Source organism: Achroia grisella, unplaced genomic scaffold (genome assembly GCF_030625045.1).
Source record: "Achroia grisella isolate CSIRO2021 unplaced genomic scaffold, CSIRO_AGI_Agris_v1 utg146, whole genome shotgun sequence".
Taxonomy (NCBI): Eukaryota; Metazoa; Arthropoda; class Insecta; order Lepidoptera; family Pyralidae; genus Achroia; species Achroia grisella.
In genome coordinates, this window is record NW_026712636.1 from 5,304,933 (window position 1) to 5,325,033 (window position 20,101).

General features: G+C 37.2%; 2 protein-coding genes across 2 annotated transcripts in view; one reads left to right on the forward strand and one right to left on the reverse strand.

Moving 5' to 3' along the window:
- LOC131855563 (ammonium transporter Rh type A) overlaps positions 1–9,120 on the forward strand; it is a 56,345-nt gene extending 47,225 nt beyond the window's left edge. Inside the window, exons 6-8 of the mRNA XM_059206838.1 lie at positions 5,402–5,596; positions 8,465–8,629; positions 8,710–9,120. Coding sequence (XP_059062821.1) covers positions 5,402–5,596; positions 8,465–8,629; positions 8,710–9,120 — 771 coding nt within the window. The remainder of the gene's footprint in view (positions 1–5,401; positions 5,597–8,464; positions 8,630–8,709) is intronic.
- Positions 9,121–13,582: 4,462 nt separating this feature from the next.
- LOC131855564 (uncharacterized) lies at positions 13,583–18,798 on the reverse strand. Its single transcript, XM_059206839.1, has 2 exons — positions 15,462–18,798; positions 13,583–13,689 (listed from the first exon to the last, which is right to left on the reverse strand). The coding sequence occupies exons 1-2, from the start codon at positions 18,796–18,798 to the stop codon at positions 13,583–13,585; spliced, it is 3,444 nt and encodes a 1,147-aa protein (XP_059062822.1).
- Between the last annotated feature and the right edge of the window lie 1,303 nt (positions 18,799–20,101).

A 20,101-nucleotide genomic window follows, 5' to 3' on the forward strand; every position in this document is an offset into this window, starting at 1 on the left:
TAGTAATTGGGTCATGAGTCCATATTACTAACAATCCGTGTACAACATTTTTTTTTAAATAATACGAGCTGAGTTTCTTGTCAGTTCTTCTCATCTCGAAATCATTCCGAACTGACGGTAGATTTGACATATCATAAGAGTCTGTAATAGACCTACATGAATAAAGATATTTTGAATTTGAATTTTTCCCCCCTAATATGAGAGTGTTACGTACAGACAGATGTAATATATTTTATTAGATGATAGTGATAGTATCATTACATAGTATAAAACAAAGTCGCTGTCGCCGTCTGTCCCTATGTATGCTTATATCTTTAAAACTACGCAACGGATTTTGAAACGGTTTTTTTAATAGATAGAGTGATTCAAGAGGAAGGTTTATATATATAATATATGTACACCCGTGCGAAGCAGGAGCGAGTAGCTAGTTGCATATAAACTATTGAATTGAAAAATTAAATTGATAAATGTACAGTTTAAAATATAGTATTAAATTATAACTCGTTAATATAATATTAATTCTTAGAAATAGTGAGTAGAGCAAACAAAATGTAGTGATTGAGTTGAATATAAAGAGATAACATCAATTCAACAAACTAAGTATTCAAATATCAATCAATACAGTCTACGGTCTAGACTGAGCTATAATGGGGCAATACATATATATATACATATAAATAAAATCGGACTGTCTGTTTATAATATTGAAATATTCGTTTTACTACATGCATATGAATATAAACTGTACATACATCAAAATAATATTTTTTACAATTTTTCGTCTGTCTGTCTGTATGTTCCGGATAATCTCTGAAATGGCTGGACCGATTTTGACGGAACTTTTATTGGTAGGTAGCTGATATAATAAGGAGTAATTTATGTTACTTTTTATATAAATTTTATCTGTCTGTCTGTCTGTCTGTTTATTCCGACTAATCTCTGAAATCTCCGGAACAAACAGACAGACAAAAATGGTAAAAAATGTTATTTTGATGTATGTATCGTATTTTATATTCATATGCATGTAGTAAAAAACGATTATTGAAATAATCGTTTTTTATATAAACAGACACTCCAATTTAATTTATATGTATAAATGTATTGATTACATTCAAAGTTTGAGTTCAGTTATCCCAATAGATGATACCAATAGAGCCAAAATGTACATGAAAGGGTACACGAGCCTTCCATTTACTCTTACTATATCTCTGGCTACCATATACCTGATATGTCCAACAGTCATAGCTGGGGGAAGGGGATTATTAGTTCCCCTGACTGATGACTGATGGTCCCCAGACTGATGGTCCCATTGCTAACAATGTACCATGTCAGGAAACCATCGTGATAAATTCCTGGTCAATTTGTCACGATGGACTGATTGACTTGACCTCATGTTCATCTTATCATCCTCCACTGGTACCCCGTCAGCCGGGGCGGGAGTCGAACCCGCGACTATGTACGTGATTGTTAGTAATGTGGACTGATGGTCCCATTGCTAACAATGTACCATGTCAGGTTGACCTCCACGCGGTTCCCCCTGGAAACCATCGTGATAAATTCCTGGTCAATTTGTCACGATGGACTGTTTGACTTGACCTCATGTTCATCTTATCGTCCTCCACTGGTGCCCCGTCAGCCGGGGCGGGAGTCGAACCCGCGACCATGTACGTGATTGTTAGTAATGTGGAGTGATGTTCCCATTGCTAACAATGTACCATGTCAGGTTGACCTCCACGCGGTTCCCCCTGGAAACCATCGTGATAAATTCCCGGTGAATTTATCACGATGTGCTAACTGACCTGACCTCAAGTTCATCATATCATCCTCCACTGGTGCCCTGTCAGCGTAAACCGTTAACGCAGACGGGTGCATCATTCCATTATTATTAAAAAAAAAAACAGTCATAGCTTGAAGCAGTAGTAATTCAATTACTTGGACCATACCCTGTTCAAATTCAAATTCAAATTCAAAAATCATTTATTCATGTAGGACATTTTAACCACTTATGAACGTCAAGTTTTTACATTATAATTTTTTCCCTACCGTCCAGTTCGGTATATAGATCCAATTGAGAAGAACTGGCAAGAAACTCAATAGAATTACTTTTTTTTAAAAGCCAGTTTATTTACAATGCATAGGTATTTATATAGATGTCTATGTCTTACATTAAATGAAAATCCCGAACATGAAAACTATTGCCATGCACGCTCGTCATTCAAGTAATCGTTTAGTGAGTAATAGGCCTTGCTCAGTAAATATGATTTAACGGATGTTTTGAATTTATTTAAGGGTAATTCCAATATATCCTGTCAATATATCCTGTGTAATGGGGTACTTCATCAACTGGTATCCTTGTAGGTAAAGTTGGTCTTAAACCTTATGTTTATCCAGTTTACGCCACGCATGCCTGTACTAATCTGAAGTAGGTGCGGCGAGCCTGCCATCTTCACGCACATTAATTTACCCTCGGTGTTTTAACATCGCTACTAATGTAGAGTTTTGTAATACCAATTATATTATTTATGGTAATACTCACCCAATTTTACACTTCACGTGTACGTTATAATATTTTCGTTAAGATGTACTTGAATTTTCATTTGTTTTTTTTTCTATAATAATAATAATAATAATGATCTTAAATAAAACCTTTAATTTGCCTTATTTTTAAGTACATATTATTTGTATTTCACTGTTAGTTTTCAAAATAAATAATAATCTCAGGACAATCCACACAGCGCCATCTAGACCCAAGTTAAGCTAGCTAAAGCTTGTTTTGTGGGTATAACTGATACAAATACATAGTTTTTTTTTGTATACGTAGATAACACCTAGACCGATACAAACAATCATACTCATGAAAACAAATGTTTGTGCCGTGCGATGAATCGAACCCGCGACCATCGGATGTAAAGCAGAGTGTACTAAACCGCTAGACCACCGAGATCGTAAGACCAGGTGTAACAAACATCCATACTCAGAAAATTTCGCGTTTATATCATTACTAGCTACCAACCCCGGCTTCGCCCAGGTGTACATGTATTATACATACAAACCTTCCTCTTGAATCAATGTATCTATTAAAAAAACGGCTTCAAAATCCGTTGCGTAGTTTTAAAGATTTAAGCATACATAGGAACAGACAGACAGCGATATTGTTTTATACTATGTAATGATTAAGATCAAGATAAATTACCGTAGCTGTTAGGGAAACTACTCTCTGCTACCAAAATATTAGGGAAAGTACTATGTATATATATAGGGAAAAACGTCTGTCACGTACCTGTATGGTTCTGCGGATTTCTTGGGCTTCAGGGTCTCGAAGATATCTTCGCTAGCTTTCCAGTTTCACAGTAGGTTTCACAGTAGGTTTAACAGTTCTAATTTATTTTAATTCACAACACAATGCGCGCGCGCGTCAAGGCACGTACGGTCAGTTCAGTACTGTAGGTAAGGGAGGGGAACAGAAACCGCGGGAACACAAACTAACGGACTCTAATATAATAATCTGTGCTTACGATGGTACAGGGTAGATTTTGAACAGTAGCTATAATTATTAATAAAAAAAATTATGCATATAACAATTGCAACCGAACGAAGCCGGGACGGGTCACTAGTGTTTAATATTCGTAAATATTACCAGTTACTTTGTTTTACTCGTAGTACTAAAATTTTTGACATACTTAAAGTTAGCGCCTTAGCTTTAAGCTGAGTAATGTGTGGAATTTAATGAGATCACCTGCCTAGTGGGAGACGCTACGCCGGCCCGACGCCGCGCCGGGGCCCAGGGTGTGGTAACATGACACCGAGCGTGGTACACACTCGCGACGACCTTCAGGTCACAATGGTGGAATGTTTAGTATTTCATGATTAAGTCTTATGTGTATTTCACTCGTCTATATATATAAAATTCCAGTGTCATATTGTTAGTTGCAATACATCTCATAAACGGCTTAAGCAATTTTGATGAAATTTGATATGTATTGAGGTAGGCTTGTGAATAGGTTGTTGCCTATATTATCTATATTTTAGTTAATTTTGGGGTTGAACACCCTTATCACTTAGTACCCCCTAAGTGATAACCCCAAAATTTTTACCATGTACTTTTTTATTTTCATGATAGATGATGTCATTAAAAAAATACATACAATATAAATTTTCACTCCATCTACTATTGAAGGAACTACTATTTTTTATTTTCATGATAGATGATGTCATTAAAAAAATACATACAATATAAATTTTCACTCTATCTGCTATTGAAGGAACTACTATTAAAAAAATGAACTCTACCACATTTTTTCTCCTCGACTAATTTTTCTTCCCATAACTCAACACTCAACTTTTCTACAGACTACAGACTATTTTTTTTTTTAAATAACTTCCACAACTTTTATCTCTAATTTTTTAACAGCGATATTAATTTATATGGCATAACCACGTTTGCTGAGTAAGCCAGTTACATTATTATATTAGTTCTCGCTGCCTCAGACAACGGTTCCTCTAGAACAATGTGCAACAAGAAGAGAGAATAGAATAGAATAGAACAATATTTATTACATCACAACAATAACGATTTTTGACAGCAGCATATAAATTATTATATCAAATTACTAAATAAATGCATTAAATTAGAGATGAAATCAAATATATATCAAAAAAGATTCTCTTTCCTTATATTCTCATTCTTGACACTTCTTTCTTCTTCTCCATCCTCGCCTTCCCGTTAAGCGGGTTCCGCGTTCCTAATCTTGATGATTCCTAATCATTTCGCTGGTAAGCATCATCATTTGACAGGCCCAACTTCTTCATGTACCTATGAACAATCAGCCAGTTAGTTAGTGGCCTGTCTCGTCCTCTTTTCATTGTAACCACGGAAAGGCACTCACTCGGTCTGGACACAAATCAGATATATAAAATTCTCATGTTTCGTGTTTATACTCCACCGAAAAGCTTGACCTATTTTGATGGAATTTTAAATGTCTATTCAGTAGGTCTGACAATAGGTTTATAACTAATTTTTATACCACTAAGTGTTAATGTTCAACCCAAATTCTTTTATCGATAATTTTTTGTATTTTTTTATTATTGCCATTAAAAAATACATACTCTAGATTTTCACCCTACTATCACCAACCCCTATTTTTTATAGCGTTATTAATTTATATGGCAAAACAACGTTTGCCGAGACAGCTAGTCATTACATAGTATAAAACAAAGTCGCTGTCGCTGTTTATCCCTATGTATGCTTAAATCTTTAAAACTACGCAACGGATTTTGACTTGGTTTATTTTAATAGATAGAGTGATTTAAGAGGAAGGTTATGTATAATACATGTAGACCCGTGCGAAGCCGGGCCGAGTAGTTAGTATTAATATAAAGATTACCATGAAAATGTCAACAGGTGACAACGTTCGTGGTGTCGTCAGCTGTGAGCAAGCACCATGGCAGGCTGGACATGGTGCACGTGCAGAACTCGACGCTGGCGGGAGGGGTGGCCGTGGGCTCCGTGTGCAACATGGAGGTCGGCCCCGGAGGCGCCATCGTTGTGGGCGTGGGCGCCGCCCTGGTCAGCGTGATCGGGTACACCTACCTCACGGTCAGTTACTATGACATTATGGTTGATTGGGAGAGAATGCTATATCATTTTTTTATGGATGATAATGGAATGGTGCACCCGCCTGCGCTAACGGTTTATGGTGTGGAGGATAATAAGATGAGTATGAGGTCAGGTCAGTTAGCACATCGTGACAAATCACCAAGAATTTATCACGATGGTTTCCAGACGCAACTGCGTGGTGGTCGACCTGACATGGTACATTGCTAGCGATATGATCATCAGTCCACATTACTAACAATCTACTTTCCCAACGGAAATGCTATAGCATTGAGTCCACCCTTTGTAGCAATTTTAGCAAACAAATAAATAAATAATAATGAACAAATCTTTTATAAGATGGCATCTGTTTAAACATGTATAAGCTCATTCAAAAACAATACGAGTTGAGTTTCTTGTCAGTTCTTCTCATCTCGAAATCATTCCGAACTGACGGTAGATTTGACATATCATAAGTCTGTAATAGACCTACATGAATAAAGATATTTTGAATCTAAAAAAATATCCATGGACAATCCACACAGCGCCATCTAGTCCCAAAGTAAGCAAAGCTTGTATTATGGGTACTAGATAACTGATATAAATACTTACCTATTTTTTTTGTAAATATATACATAATATAAATAGAAAACACCCAAACAGATACAAACAATCATACTCATGAATACAAAATTAATACCCTGCGAATCGAAACATCGGAAATAAAGCGGTGTGCTAAACCGTTAGCACCACCGAGGCTGTCAATACATGGACACATAAGTAACTTATAATTTTGTTTTGTCTAAATCCCCTACGTTACTCCTTATTACTCCAGCTACTTGCAAAAAAAGTACCGTCGAAATCGGTCCAGCCATTTCAGAGATTAGCCGGAACAAACAGACAAACAGACAGACAAACATTGTAAAAAATGTTATTTTGGTGTATGTACCGTATTTATAGTCATATGCATGTAGTAAAAAACGGTTATTTCAATATTACAAACAGACACTCCAATTTTATTTATATGTATAGATTATATTATAGTACATATACCACCGCTGAATCTCATAATCGACATGTCCATTTAACGCTGTTGCGGTCTAGTGGTCTAGCAGTTTACCACAACGCCTCAATTTCAGATAATTTCGGGTTCGATTCCTACAGTATAAATAATTGTATTCATAAGTAGGACTGTTTGTATTGGTCTGGATGTTTCCTATGTATATTTCTTATGGATGATATAACGATAATAAAATGGTGCACCCGTTTGTGCTTACGGTTTAATTTGGCGGGGCACCAGTGGGGGATGATGAGATTAACATGAGGTCAGGTCAGTTAGCACATCGTGGCAAATTCACCAGGAATTTATCACGATGGTTTCCAGAGGGAACGGCGTGGAAGTCAACCTGACAACCAACAATCCTTGCTATATATAGGAAGGGGATCGTTGGTTGTCAGTTGTGTATGTATTTCGCATGCCTAATCCTTGTTGTTAATTAAATATAAGTAAATATATATATATTTAAAAGAGCAACACACAAGTTTCTTGCTTCTTCTTGTGATGAGTCTACATTCCGAATGAACGGTAGAGTAAAAAAACTTGACTATTCAAAAGTGCTTATATTAAGTTTATTTGAATAAAGATTATTTATATTTCTATAAAAAAAAATATCTATCTACTGCTATCAGTTGTCTAGTACCCATAACACAAGCTCTGCTTATCTCGGATTCATAAGAATATCCTTCAATTCTTGTCCCTGACGGGTCTAGGTAGCGAGCTCTGAAAAAGGGCGAGCACAATAGATCTATGTAGGTCGCAGTGCTGCAGGTACTACAGGCACCTGAAAATAGCCCAAAAAACCCAATAAAAAAAATAAAAAATATATCTCGGGACTAGTTGATCGGACTATGTATATTGTTGAGAGATATTAACTAAATGTTAAAATGAGTTCTGTTGTATGTTGCAGGTGCTACAGGCACCTGACAAAAGTCAAAACCCAATAAAAAAAATATATCTCGGGACTAGTTGATCAGACTGTCTGAATTGTTGAGAGATATTAACTAAATGTTACAATGAGTTCTGTTGTATGTTGCAGGTGCTGCAGGCACCTGACAATAGTCCAAACCCAATAAAAAAAATATATCTCGGGACTAGTTGATCAGACTGTCTGAATTGTTGAGAGATATTAACTAAATGTTACAATGAGTTCTGTTGTATGTTGCAGGTGCTGCAGGCACCTGACAATAGTCCAAACCCAATAAAAAAAATATATCTCGGGACTAGTTGATCAGACTGTCTGAATTGTTGAGAGATATTAACTAAATGTTACAATGAGTTCTGTTGTATGTTGCAGGTGCTGCAGGCACCTGACAATAGTCCAAACCCAATAAAAAAAATATATCTCGGGACTAGCTGATCAGACTGTCTGAATTGTTGAGAGATATTAACTAAATGTTACAATGAGTTCTGTTGTATGTTGCAGGTGCTGCAGGCACCTGACAATAGTCCAAACCCAATAAAAAAAATATATCTCGGGACTAGTTGATCAGACTGTCTGAATTGTTGAGAGATATTAACTAAATGTTACAATGAGTTCTGTTGTATGTTGCAGGTGCTACAGGCACCTGACAAAAGTCAAAACCCAATAAAAAAAATATATCTCGGGACTAGTTGATCAGACTGTCTGAATTGTTGAGAGATATTAACTAAATGTTACAATGAGTTCTGTTGTATGTTGCAGGTGCTACAGGCACCTGACAGTAGCCCAAACAATCCAATAAAAAAAATCTCGGGACTAGTTGATCGGACTATGTGTACTGTTGAGAGATATTAACTAAATGTTAAAATGAGTTCTATCGTATGTTGTACAGCCGCGGCTCACCAAGTTGGGTATCTTGGACACTTGCGGCGTGCACAACCTGCACGGGATGCCCGGTGTCTACTCCGGACTGCTGTCGGTGCTGTTCGCTGGGATCGCCACCCAGCAGACCTACGGGGCAGAGGAGCTGGTCAACGTATTTCCTAGACTGGCCACGGTAAGTGACCGTTGCACCTGTAGAACTAAATGTATGAACTTGTAGTCTGGTCGGCGAATAAGCTATAGGCTTCTTCCAAGCTATATCTAAACTCTATTCATCGCCTGTTGATGCTTCAATTATCAACGAAACGAACGAACGAACGAACTGTGAAGAGAACGAGAAGCTGTGGTAAGGTATCAACACTGACGGAAGGTCTTAATGCTTGTAGAAGCGGTAGTAAGGTATCCACACTGAGGGAAGGTCTTAATGCTTCTAAAAGCGGTAGTAAGGTATCCACACTGAGGGAAGGTCTTAATGCTTCTAGAAGCGGTAGTAAGGTATCCGCACTGAGGGAAGGTCTAAATGCTTGTAGAAGCGGTAGTAAGGTATCCACACTGAGGGAAGGTCTTAATGCTTCTAGAAGCGGTAGTAAGGTATCCACACTGAGGGAAGGTCTTAATGCTTCTAGAAGCGCTGGTAATTGTATCCACACTGAAAGAAGGTCTTAATGCTTCTAGAAGCGGTAGTAAGGTATCCACACTGAGGGAAGGTCTTAATGCTTCTAGAAGCGCTGGTAATTGTATCCACACTGAAAGAAGGTCTTAATGCTTCTAGAAGCGGTAGTAAGGTATCCACACTGAGGGAAGGTCTTAATGCTTCTAGAAGCGCTGGTAATTGTATCCACACTGAAAGAAGGTCTTAATGCTTCTAGAAGCGATGGTAAGGTATCAACATTGTGCTAAGGTCTTAATGCTTCTAGAAGGGATGATAAGGTATCCGCACTAAGGGAAGGTCTTGATGCTTCTAGAAGAGGTGGTAATGTATCCACATTGAATATATGTGGTCTCACATATGCTAATGGTAGCGGAATTCAACAATAATGTAAATTTATTCACTAATAACCCTAGGAATTTTTATTCGTCACTTCTTTTCAAGTCCTGACGCAAAAGAGAAGTGTTTCAAGTGAGACTTGTCTGCCTCTCTGTTAGTTTACATTAGTGTTGTACCCAAGGCAATGAAATTACATGATAAGAGGCATGGCATCTTGGTCCTCTGGAATGTCAGCCTCAGTGATGTAGTGGTTTAGCACACCGCTTTACTATACGATGGTCGTGGGTTCGATTCCTCGCACGGTACAAACATTTGTATTCATGTGTATGATTGTTTGTATGCATCTGGCTGTTTTCTATGTATATTATGTATCTATTTACAAAAAGGCATCTATGCATTTATATCACTTGTCTAGTACCCATAACATAAGCTTTGTGTGAATTTTCCTATTAATAATAATCTCAGGACAATTCACACAGCGCCATCTAGACCCATGTCAAGCGAGCTAAAGCTTGTGTTATGGGTACTAGATAACTGATACAAATACATAGATATTTTTTGTGTAAATACGTACATATTATACATAGAAAACACCCAGACCGAGACAAACAATCATACTCATGAATACAAATGTTTGTGCCGTGCGAAGAATCGAACCCGCGACCATCGGTCGTAAAGCGGTGTGCTAGACCGCTAAACCACCGAGGTCGTCAATATATTATTATATTATTATTATGTATAATAATAATAACCCGTTTCATTTAAATTAGCATATTTGGTTAGTTCTATGTCCCGAACCAGCGTTTGCTGTGTATCAAAACTCAACCCCACGTTACCCAATACACGTGTTGAATAAAAAATGGAGTGATTTAACAGAATAACATACAAACATGTAGCTATTGTTGCTATTGTTATAAATTATACATATATATTTTTAATATTCGCTCAAGGATAAGCTATCACAATATTACTACTGATTAGAGTCGAATCCATTGTTGGAGATAGGATATCAACATTTCTTACTATTCACGAGTTATTCAATACAATTCACTTATAAAGGAAATATGTACGCGTGACCGACTCACTAGTATATGATTTTAGATTATCATTGTAAATCATTGTGATATATTAGTAAATTATTGTGATAGACCTATATATTATAGTATTTTGGGGGTAATAATTTATTTATTTATCTAAATATATATAACTCAAGGGTGACTGACATAGTGATCTATCAACGCACAGCCCAAACCACTGGACGGATCGGGCTGAAATTTGGCATGCAGGTAGATGTTATGACGTAGGCATCCGCTAAGAAAGGATTTTAATTTATATTATGGCCAAGGGGATAAAATAGGGGATGAAACTTTGTATGAAACTTTGTCGATTTTAAACCGATCGGGCTGAGACTTTGCATGCATAAAGCTACTACGACGTAGGCATTCCCTAAGAAAGGATTTTGATAAATTCCACTCCTAAGGGGATAAGTTAACGCGAGCGAAGCCGCGGGCAAAATCTAATTTATTTATATAACTTTAATGCACACAGTAGGAAAGTAACAGTACAGTACATTTGGCGGACTTAACACCAGGCGGTATTTTCTACCAGGCAACCATAGGTGGTGCAGAGAAAAATAATCATATTCATGAATACAAATGTTTGTACCGTGAGAGATATCGAACAAGGATGTTATGGATATGAAATTTCGGATACGGATAGGTTTCGGATATAGGAATGATTATTATACCGGATACGGATACGGATGCGGATATGAAATTATTTCAGATCATCCGTTAGTTTCGGATAATTTCGGTTACGGTTATAAATTTTTTAAGGAATTTCAAAAGTAAAATGCAAATAAAATGGTTACATAACGTGTCTCAATTAGGGGCGGGCCCAATCCGGTATTATTCAAAACTTTTATTTCGCATTCGGTTACAGTTATGAATATTCTTTTATATCGGATAACCAATAGTTTCGATTACGGTTACAGAGCTTCCTAACATCCATGATATCGAACCCGCGACCATCGATACGACCTCGGTGGTCTAGCGGTCTAGCACACTGCTTTACGAACGATGGTCGCGGGGTCAATCCTCGCACGGCACAAACATTTGTATTCATGAGTATGATTGTTTGTATCGGTCTGGGTATTTTCTAAGTATAATATGTATGTATTTACAAAAAAAATAGATATCTATGTATTTGTATCAGTTATCTAGTACCCATAACACAGGCTTTAGCTAGCTTAACTTGGGTCTAGATGGCGCTGTGTGAATTGTCCTGAGATTATTATTATTATTTATATTCTTTACTAGTTAAATAAAAGAAAAAAACATATTACGTCGACGCCAAATAAATGGGATAAGGAAGAAGTCGATGATGATGATTCTTTACTTGTTTAGAATTAACTAGTAAACTAAGTGTACAGTGTACACCCTGTATCCCAGTCGTAAGCAACGCCACCCGATACAGCTAGTTAGTTATCTATACATATAAATAAATTTTGAGTGTCTGTTTGTAATATTGAAATAACATTTTTTACAATTTTTGTCTGTCTGTCGGTCTGTTTGTTTCGGCTAATTTCTGAAATGGCTGGACCGATTTTGACGGGAGTTTTTTTTGCAGGTAGCTTATATAATAAGGAGTAACTTAGGCTACTTTTATTTTAGAGAAATAAAGTAAAATTGCACGCAGACGAAGTCAAGGGTACAGCTAGTCTATATATTTAAACAGTAGGTAGATAGATATAGTATTAATTCTGAATTAATTTAAATAACTTTTACTTTGAGAGTGGTTTTATACAAATGTTAATTGCGTATTAATTTCATTAATATTGCTGTTTGTAATAGAAATTGTAATAGTAATTGACGGCCGGTGGTTTAGCGGTTTAACAGACCGCTTTACTTCCGATGGTCGCAGGTTCGATTCCTCGCACGGTGCAAACAGTATTCATGAGTATGATTGTTTGTACCTGGGTGTTTACTATGTATATTATGTATGTAGTTCCAAAAATATATCTAAGTATTTATATCAGTCGTCTAGTACCCATAACACGAGCTCTTACCTTGGGACTAGATGACGCTGTGTTAATTCACCAGAGTTATTTACTATTTTTTTTATGAATGATAATGGAATGCTGTCCTCGCCTGCGCTAAGGTTTACCCTGGCGGGGCACTAGTGGAGGATGATGAGTTGAGCATGAGGTTAGGTCAGTTAGTACATCGTGACAAATTCACCAAGAATTTATCACGATGGTTTCCAGACGCAACCGCGTGGAGGTCAATCTGACATGGTACATTGTATATTATCTGCGAGTGAATAGGTAGAAAGGACAAAAGGAGCTCACCGGTGAATTCTTTCTTCGACTTCTCCCGATGATTCTCGGCGCTGGTTCTCTTTTCTATTCACCAAGACTAATATTTTTATAATGTTTTTCTTAAAACTTCTTGATTAACAAACACAACACATTACGGATTTATTCTCACTTTATGCGTTTATTATATAATAGTTTTGTACAGGCGGATAGCGAATTGAGCAGCGTTAGCGATGGCGGCCGGCGGTGAACTTGAACTTGAACTAACTGGGCGGAAGTCGTCTTTCTATTTCTTCTTGTCCTTTGACATGTTGCATGGTTTCAGGAAGTAGGACAAGGAAGGACATACATGGGATGAGTATGCGTGAGTGAGACAGATATGCAAATTAAAACGCGCGCTTATGTTTCTATTATATTGGTAGTTAAAAATGAATGAACGAGATGCGCGGCTGCGTGTGAGTGAAATAGAGTATTGATCGAACTATCGCTGCGTAAGGAAAGTATAGGTAAAAATGAAATAATGTTACGTTTCGGCGTAAACAACTTCCCTGGCCTAGAGGTTTTCCTCTAAACAAAGTAAGTTAATTGAATGCGGTAATTAAGTAAAATTAAAATAAAATAAGCGAACGATAAAAAAAAAAAATGCATGCGTATAAGAAAATTAATTGTATTACTGGAGAGGCAAGGGGCAAATCCTAACTACAGGTCGAATATAAGTTCCTGACAAAGTTTTAACGCGCACAGTACGAACGATATTATCTTTACCAGGATAAAGTTCATCAATAACACCCAGAGCCCAGCATAGTGGATGCGTATTATTATCTTTAATTATGACAACCATACCCCGATGAACAGGTGTAGATGGTGTATTCCACTTTTGTCTTTGCTGAAGGGAAGTGAGGTACTCTTGACTCCACCTCCGCCAGAAAGACTGCGTTATTTTATTCAGTAATTGATAGCGAGTAAGGCGATTATCAGCGTATTCAACATAATCCTCGGCGGGTAAAAATTTTAAGGGCGTGACGTTTAAAAAATGGTTAGGAGTAAGTGCGGCTAAATCAGACGGATCAGAACTCAACACACAAAGCGGTCTACTATTTAGTAATCCTTCTATCTGCACTAATACGGTATTGAACTCCTCGTAGGTGAGTATATGTGTACCTATTACTTTATTCAAATGTGTTTTTACACAACGGACATTAATTTCACACAAACCATTAAAATGCGGACCATATGGCGGACTATGTTTGAACTGAATACGTTGTTGTGAAAGTTGATCACCTATGTAATTTATATGAGCTTTAGAATGCAAAAGAGTGTAAATATTATCTAATTTACGCTTAGCGCCAATGAAATTGGTACCACCGTCACTATATATCATTGCGACAGGGCCTCTGCGTGATATAAAACGTTTAAACGCTGCTAAAAATAGATCTGAACTTAAGTCTGTGACCAATTCTAAATGTAATGCCTTTGTCGTTAAACAAACGAACAAACAGATATATGCCTTTTGACTTTTAATACCTCTGCGGCGTATATGCGTAATAAAAAATGGACCTGCGTAGTCCACTGCTGTGTGAACGAAAGCTTTCACCTCAGAAATGCGAAAAGCGGGAAGATCACCCATGGGGGGATAATTATTTTTAGGATTTATCTTAAAACATATATTACAGGCATGAACTCTCTGACGAATTAGATTGCGAGCGGATAATATCCAAAATTTTTGTCTAATTAAAGCGAGTAACAAAGCGGGACCAGTGTGTAAATTAGAGATGTGAAAATAATCAACAATAAGTTGAGTTAAGCGATCCTTATAAGGGAGGAGAATGGGGTATTTTTGATCACAATTAAGCTGTGATTGAGATAGCCTACCTCCAACTCTAAGTATGTTATTGTCATCAATGAAGGGATTTAATTTTCTAAGCGGTTTGTTATTACAAATATTATGTTTTTTAAGAGATAAAATATCTTGAGAAAAATGTTTATTTTGAATGAAGCGTATAATATATAATTCCGCGGTATCTAAATCTGTTCTATTTATAGTGCCTCGGGTGCATAAATGTTTCGTAAAACGTAATATATAAACAGTTGTACGTAAAAGTTTCGAATAACTCGAATAGCGGTCAATGATAATTTGCATAGGATTATTATTTTCATTATTAATTATATTTGCTTTTAATGAAGTGGTTTTAGTCTCCGGTATACTTTCGTCAGAACATGAATTTAATTTAAATTGAGTTATAGGCCAGTCCTTTAGTGGCAGAGAAATCCAAGGAAGGGCACAAAACCAGATTTTATTATTAAATAATTCCTTCGGCGTTACAGGGCGTGATATTATATCTGCGGGATTTTCTTTACCGTCGATGTGAAACCAATGGGAAGCGGCAATTTTTGAATTAATTTCAGTTATTCTATTCGCTACAAATGTATGAAACTTATAGGCGGGAGAATGAATCCATGTGAGTGTTACGGTTGCGTCTGAAAATGCGAATATCTTGTCTATATGACAGCGTTTAGATAGTACCTCATGAACTGCGGAGAGGAGATTAGCGAGTAATAAGGCGGCGCAAAGTTCAAGGCGTGCGAGAGATATCTTTTTTAATGGAGCAACGCGAGACTTAGAAGAAAGGAGATGGACAACACCGTCAGAGTGGACATCATTACTCACTCTGATATAAACAACGGCGCCATAACAGGACTCACTAGCGTCTGCGAATCCGATAAGAGTTACATGTGAGTTGCGTGTTATACCTACATGACGAGGAATTTCAATCTGTTCCAAAAATAGAAGTTCAGATTGAAACTTCAACCATTTATTAGATATGGAGGATGGGGTAGGTGCATCCCAGTCCAGATTGTTCATCCAACATTCCTGAACTAGAAGCTTTAAAAACGCGGTAATCGGGCCTAGCAATCCTAATGGATCGAATAAACGTGCGGTTACAGAGAGAATAGTGCGTTTGGTACATTGTGATGAATCTGTACTTATTTTATATTTAAAATTATCCTCTTTAGGATTCCATTGCATACCTATAATTTTTGTATTTGCGTTTGAGTCACAGTCAAATGTTACAAATTGCGGATTTTTATGCGAATTGTCTACTTTAGTCATAAATTCCTTACAGTTGGACACCCATTTTACTAATTTAAATCCACCCGAAGAAAACATATTAATCATCTCTTGATATGTTTTTTCGGCTGCATCTAGACCATCTAATGACGATACATAATCATCCATATACATGTGATTATCAGCCTCGTGGGCGGCGAGAGGATATTCAGTGCGACTATCTGAAGCCAGTTGTCTCACAACCCTCATCGCGAGAAAGGGAGAACTAGAGACTCCGAATGAGACTCTGTTAAATTGATAAGTTTGTATATTAGTTTCTGTATTGAATCTAAAAAGTATGCGTTGAAATGGTTGATGATCAAACGTGAGTTTAATACAGAAATACATTCGTTCTATGTCAGCCGTTACACCAATAGCAAACATGCGTAAATTCATCAACAAATCAAAAATATTAGTTTGTAAATTACAACCTGTATAAAGTATGTCGTTCAGTGATAATCCGGACGTGGTCTTACAACCAGCGTTGAGGACTATGCGTGTTTTTGATGTCTGTTTATCAGGGCGATAAACAGCTCTGTGCGGAATGTAATAATGTTCAGAGTCGTATGTAGGATTTTTTACTATACTTAAATACCCTTTATCAATATAATCTTGAATTGTGGAGTTATAATCTTTACGTAGATCGGGCTGTGAATCTAATTTCTTTTCCAATTGTAAATACTGACGTTTTGCAATAGCGTATGAATTTCCTAATTTCGAAGGCGGTAATTTAAATGGTAAGTGAACGGTATATTGACCTTTATTATCTCGAGAATAAGTCGATTTAAAATTGTTTTCACAAATCTCGTCGTCTTTACTCATATGCGTTTTAGAGGGAACACTTTCTAACTCCCAGAAGCGTTGTGTAAGAGTATCAAGCGGAAGCGGGTCGGATTGACAGAAAAATAATTTGTCATTATTTGAAAGCGTACTATTCTGAGAAGGAGAGTCGCAGTCAGCCTTTCCCATGACTATATAACCGAGTGTAGTCTCTAAACCAATAACTGATGAAGTAGGTGATGTCACTTTATCACTACCAAGCAGTATAGGGAACAACTCATTGCCCACAAGACAGTCAACACTGCCAGGTGAGTAGAAATCATCATCAGCGAGCGGTAAAGATTGCAAGTGTTCTAATTGCGATACATCGACGCGAACATTAGGTAAATAATCAGTTATAACGTCTATGACTCGTGCAGTTATTGTATACGAACAGCGGGCGTCGTAGCGTGAGTGAATTTTAAACGTTGTGTACCCATAAGACGTACTCTCTGTTTTTCCTATTCCCCTAATGGTAGAATTAGACGGTGTAATATTTAAGTTTAATCGATTACAACATGTTTTGGTAATAAAATTACTCATAGAACCCGAATCAAGAAATAAACGTACATTCGAACGCTTATTCTGATTGTATACGTGAACAGCAGCGGTAGGTAAAAGAATAGTCGTATTGTTTAACTTATTCTGCGCGGGAGTAGTTACCGACAGCGTTATATTATTTGAATTCCCACTCGTAGCCTGTGCGTTCGACGGAGTACTACGAGGGGCGGGCGTAGCCGATTGTACTGTAGCGACGCGGCTTTGGTCGGGTTGCGGGGTGGGACGCGCTGTGTCATAGCGTGAACGTATGTTGGAATCTATATGCAAAAGCGAGTGGTGTTTATAACCACATGTATAACACCGATTTATAGATTTACAGGCGTTTATATTATGAAAACCTAAGCAATTAGCACATAAATTATTTTTCTTAATAATATTAATGCGGTCGTGTACGGATTGATTAATAAAATAATCACATTTAAATAAAGCGTGAGGATAGGGCGAATTACAAAATGCGCATGAGAGTTGACGCGGCTGTATGCGAGCGAGTTCGAACGAGGGTGCGTTGACCTTTGGCCTATATATCTGTTGCGGTGGTGCGTTATAAGGTGATGCGTCCGTGTTTACAAGAAATGCGTTAGTGTGCGTTACTTTTTTATTATCTGACGAATAATTTGATTTATTCTGATTTGGCGATTTATAATTAGTAGAATTAGAGTGAGAATTGCGTAATGTTTGTATTTTACACTGTTCTTTTACAAATTGCGTTAAATCTGAAAAGTTAGGTATATTTTTATCCTTATAAGTTTGTTCGAATAAGTTTACAATATTTTTATCGAGTTTAGTAAGAGCGATATGTAAAAACAGATAGTCAGATAGATTGTCTATTTTCAACTGCCTAAGCGCAGATTCAGCTGAACAGAACTGCTCAATAAAAGTATCCAGAGTTTGATTACTTTTAAATTGTAACATCTGATCGACGTATTGTGATGCTTGTATGCGTACATCCTGATATTTTTCTACTAATGCGTTCCATAATAGCGAGTAATTATCGGCGGTGGGTTGAATACCTGAACAGACATTAAGAGCTTTACCAGCCAAACAACCAATCAAGTACTGAACTTTTTCGGCGTCATGTAAATTTTTATTATCGTGAATTAATGTTTTAAAGTTTTCGTAGAAGCTAATCCACTTACTCGGATTCGAACCGTCGTACTTTAAAAGGTTTAGAGGGGGCAACTTTCGACTTAATAAATCTAATTCTTTATTATCCTGTTTAAGATTTTTTATAGAATTTTCCACTTGTTTAATATGACAATATAACTCATCGAATGACGAAAGCGGCGTGTAGTTCGGTATTGCCGTCTTGTCTATAATTAAGCGAGCCTCCAGTAACGAATCTAAAGTTTCTATAAAATCTGAACGAAGCTTGTCTAACGAATAAACGCGAGTTAAAAATTGCAATTTATAATTCTCATTGGAAACCTTTAGACTGAGATCATAAATATGTTGAATGATGCTAAACAAAGAATTTTTCTTTGCTTCAAGGAGCGTTACGTGGTGATCCTCATCTTTACTAATACTTGCAACTGCGTCTTTAAATTTCGACATTGTTAAAGTAATTAAAGTGATAAATAAGTATTATAGATAGGAGTAAAATTGCGAATTAAATATTATAAAAAAAAGGCGTGCGGCGCGTGGGTGCGAAACAAAATGGCGATCTTGTGAATTGCGCAATAGAAAAATTGACCGTTATAAGTTAAATGCGGTTGCGTTATAAATGACTTGAAAATAAAGTAAATAGCGATAATGAATGAATGATGAAGTAGATAGAAAGGGAATCGGGACGAAGGACCAGGACTTGGAGTGAATAGGTAGAAAGGACAAAAGGAGCTCACCGGTGAATTCTTTCTTCGACTTCTCCCGATGATTCTCGGCGCTGGTTCTCTTTTCTATTCACCAAGACTAATATTTTTATAATGTTTTTCTTAAAACTTCTTGATTAACAAACACAACACATTACGGATTTATTCACACTTTATGCGTTTATTATATAATAGTTTTGTACAGGCGGATAGCGAATTGAGCAGCGTTAGCGATGGCGGCCGGCGGTGAACTTGAACTTGAACTAACTGGGCGGAAGTCGTCTTTCTATTTCTTCTTGTCCTTTGACATGTTGCATGGTTTCAGGAAGTAGGACAAGGAAGGACATACATGGGATGAGTATGCGTGAGTGAGACAGATATGCAAATTAAAACGCGCGCTTATGTTTCTATTATATTGGTAGTTAAAAATGAATGAACGAGATGCGCGGCTGCGTGTGAGTGAAATAGAGTATTGATCGAACTATCGCTGCGTAAGGAAAGTATAGGTAAAAATGAAATAATGTTACGTTTCGGCGTAAAATTGTTATTCAATCACCGACATAACCCGAAGAATTGCGACTCTGAAGTGGCAATGGGCAGGGCACATAGCTCGTAGGACAGATGGCCGTTGGGGCAATAAAGTTCTCGTGGCGACCACAGGCCGGAAGACGCAGAAGTGGGAAGGCCTCCAGCAAGGTGGACCGACGATCTGGTCAAGATCACTGGAAGGCATTGGATGCGAGCAGCGCAGGACCGATCGTCGTGGAGATCTTTGGGGGAGGCCTATGTCCAGCAGTGGACATCTTCCGGGCTGCAATGATGATGATGACGATGATTGTGTGTGTGTCATATGCTTAAGCAACAGTTACCAAATTCCAGAAAGTTAAACATCAATTCGTTCGTCAATGTTGTATAAAATGATGTATAGATGTATATAAATAAATAAAATTGAATTGTCTGTTTGTAATGAAATGTATCGAAGCTTTTCACTAAATGCCTACGAAAGTATATACATAGGCACTTACGTAAAAAAAACTGTAAAACTGTCC

Excerpts from the sequence above, each read along its gene's own strand:
- LOC131855564 (XM_059206839.1), bottom strand. The coding sequence starts at position 18,798 with ATGTCGAAATTTAAAGACGCAGTTGCAAGTATTAGTAAAGATGAGGAT. Across the intron at positions 13,690-15,461 it reads TATCGGATTCGCAGACGCTA|TCTTTCTGGCGGAGGTGGAG; the intron begins GTGAGTCCTGTT and ends AAAATAACGCAG.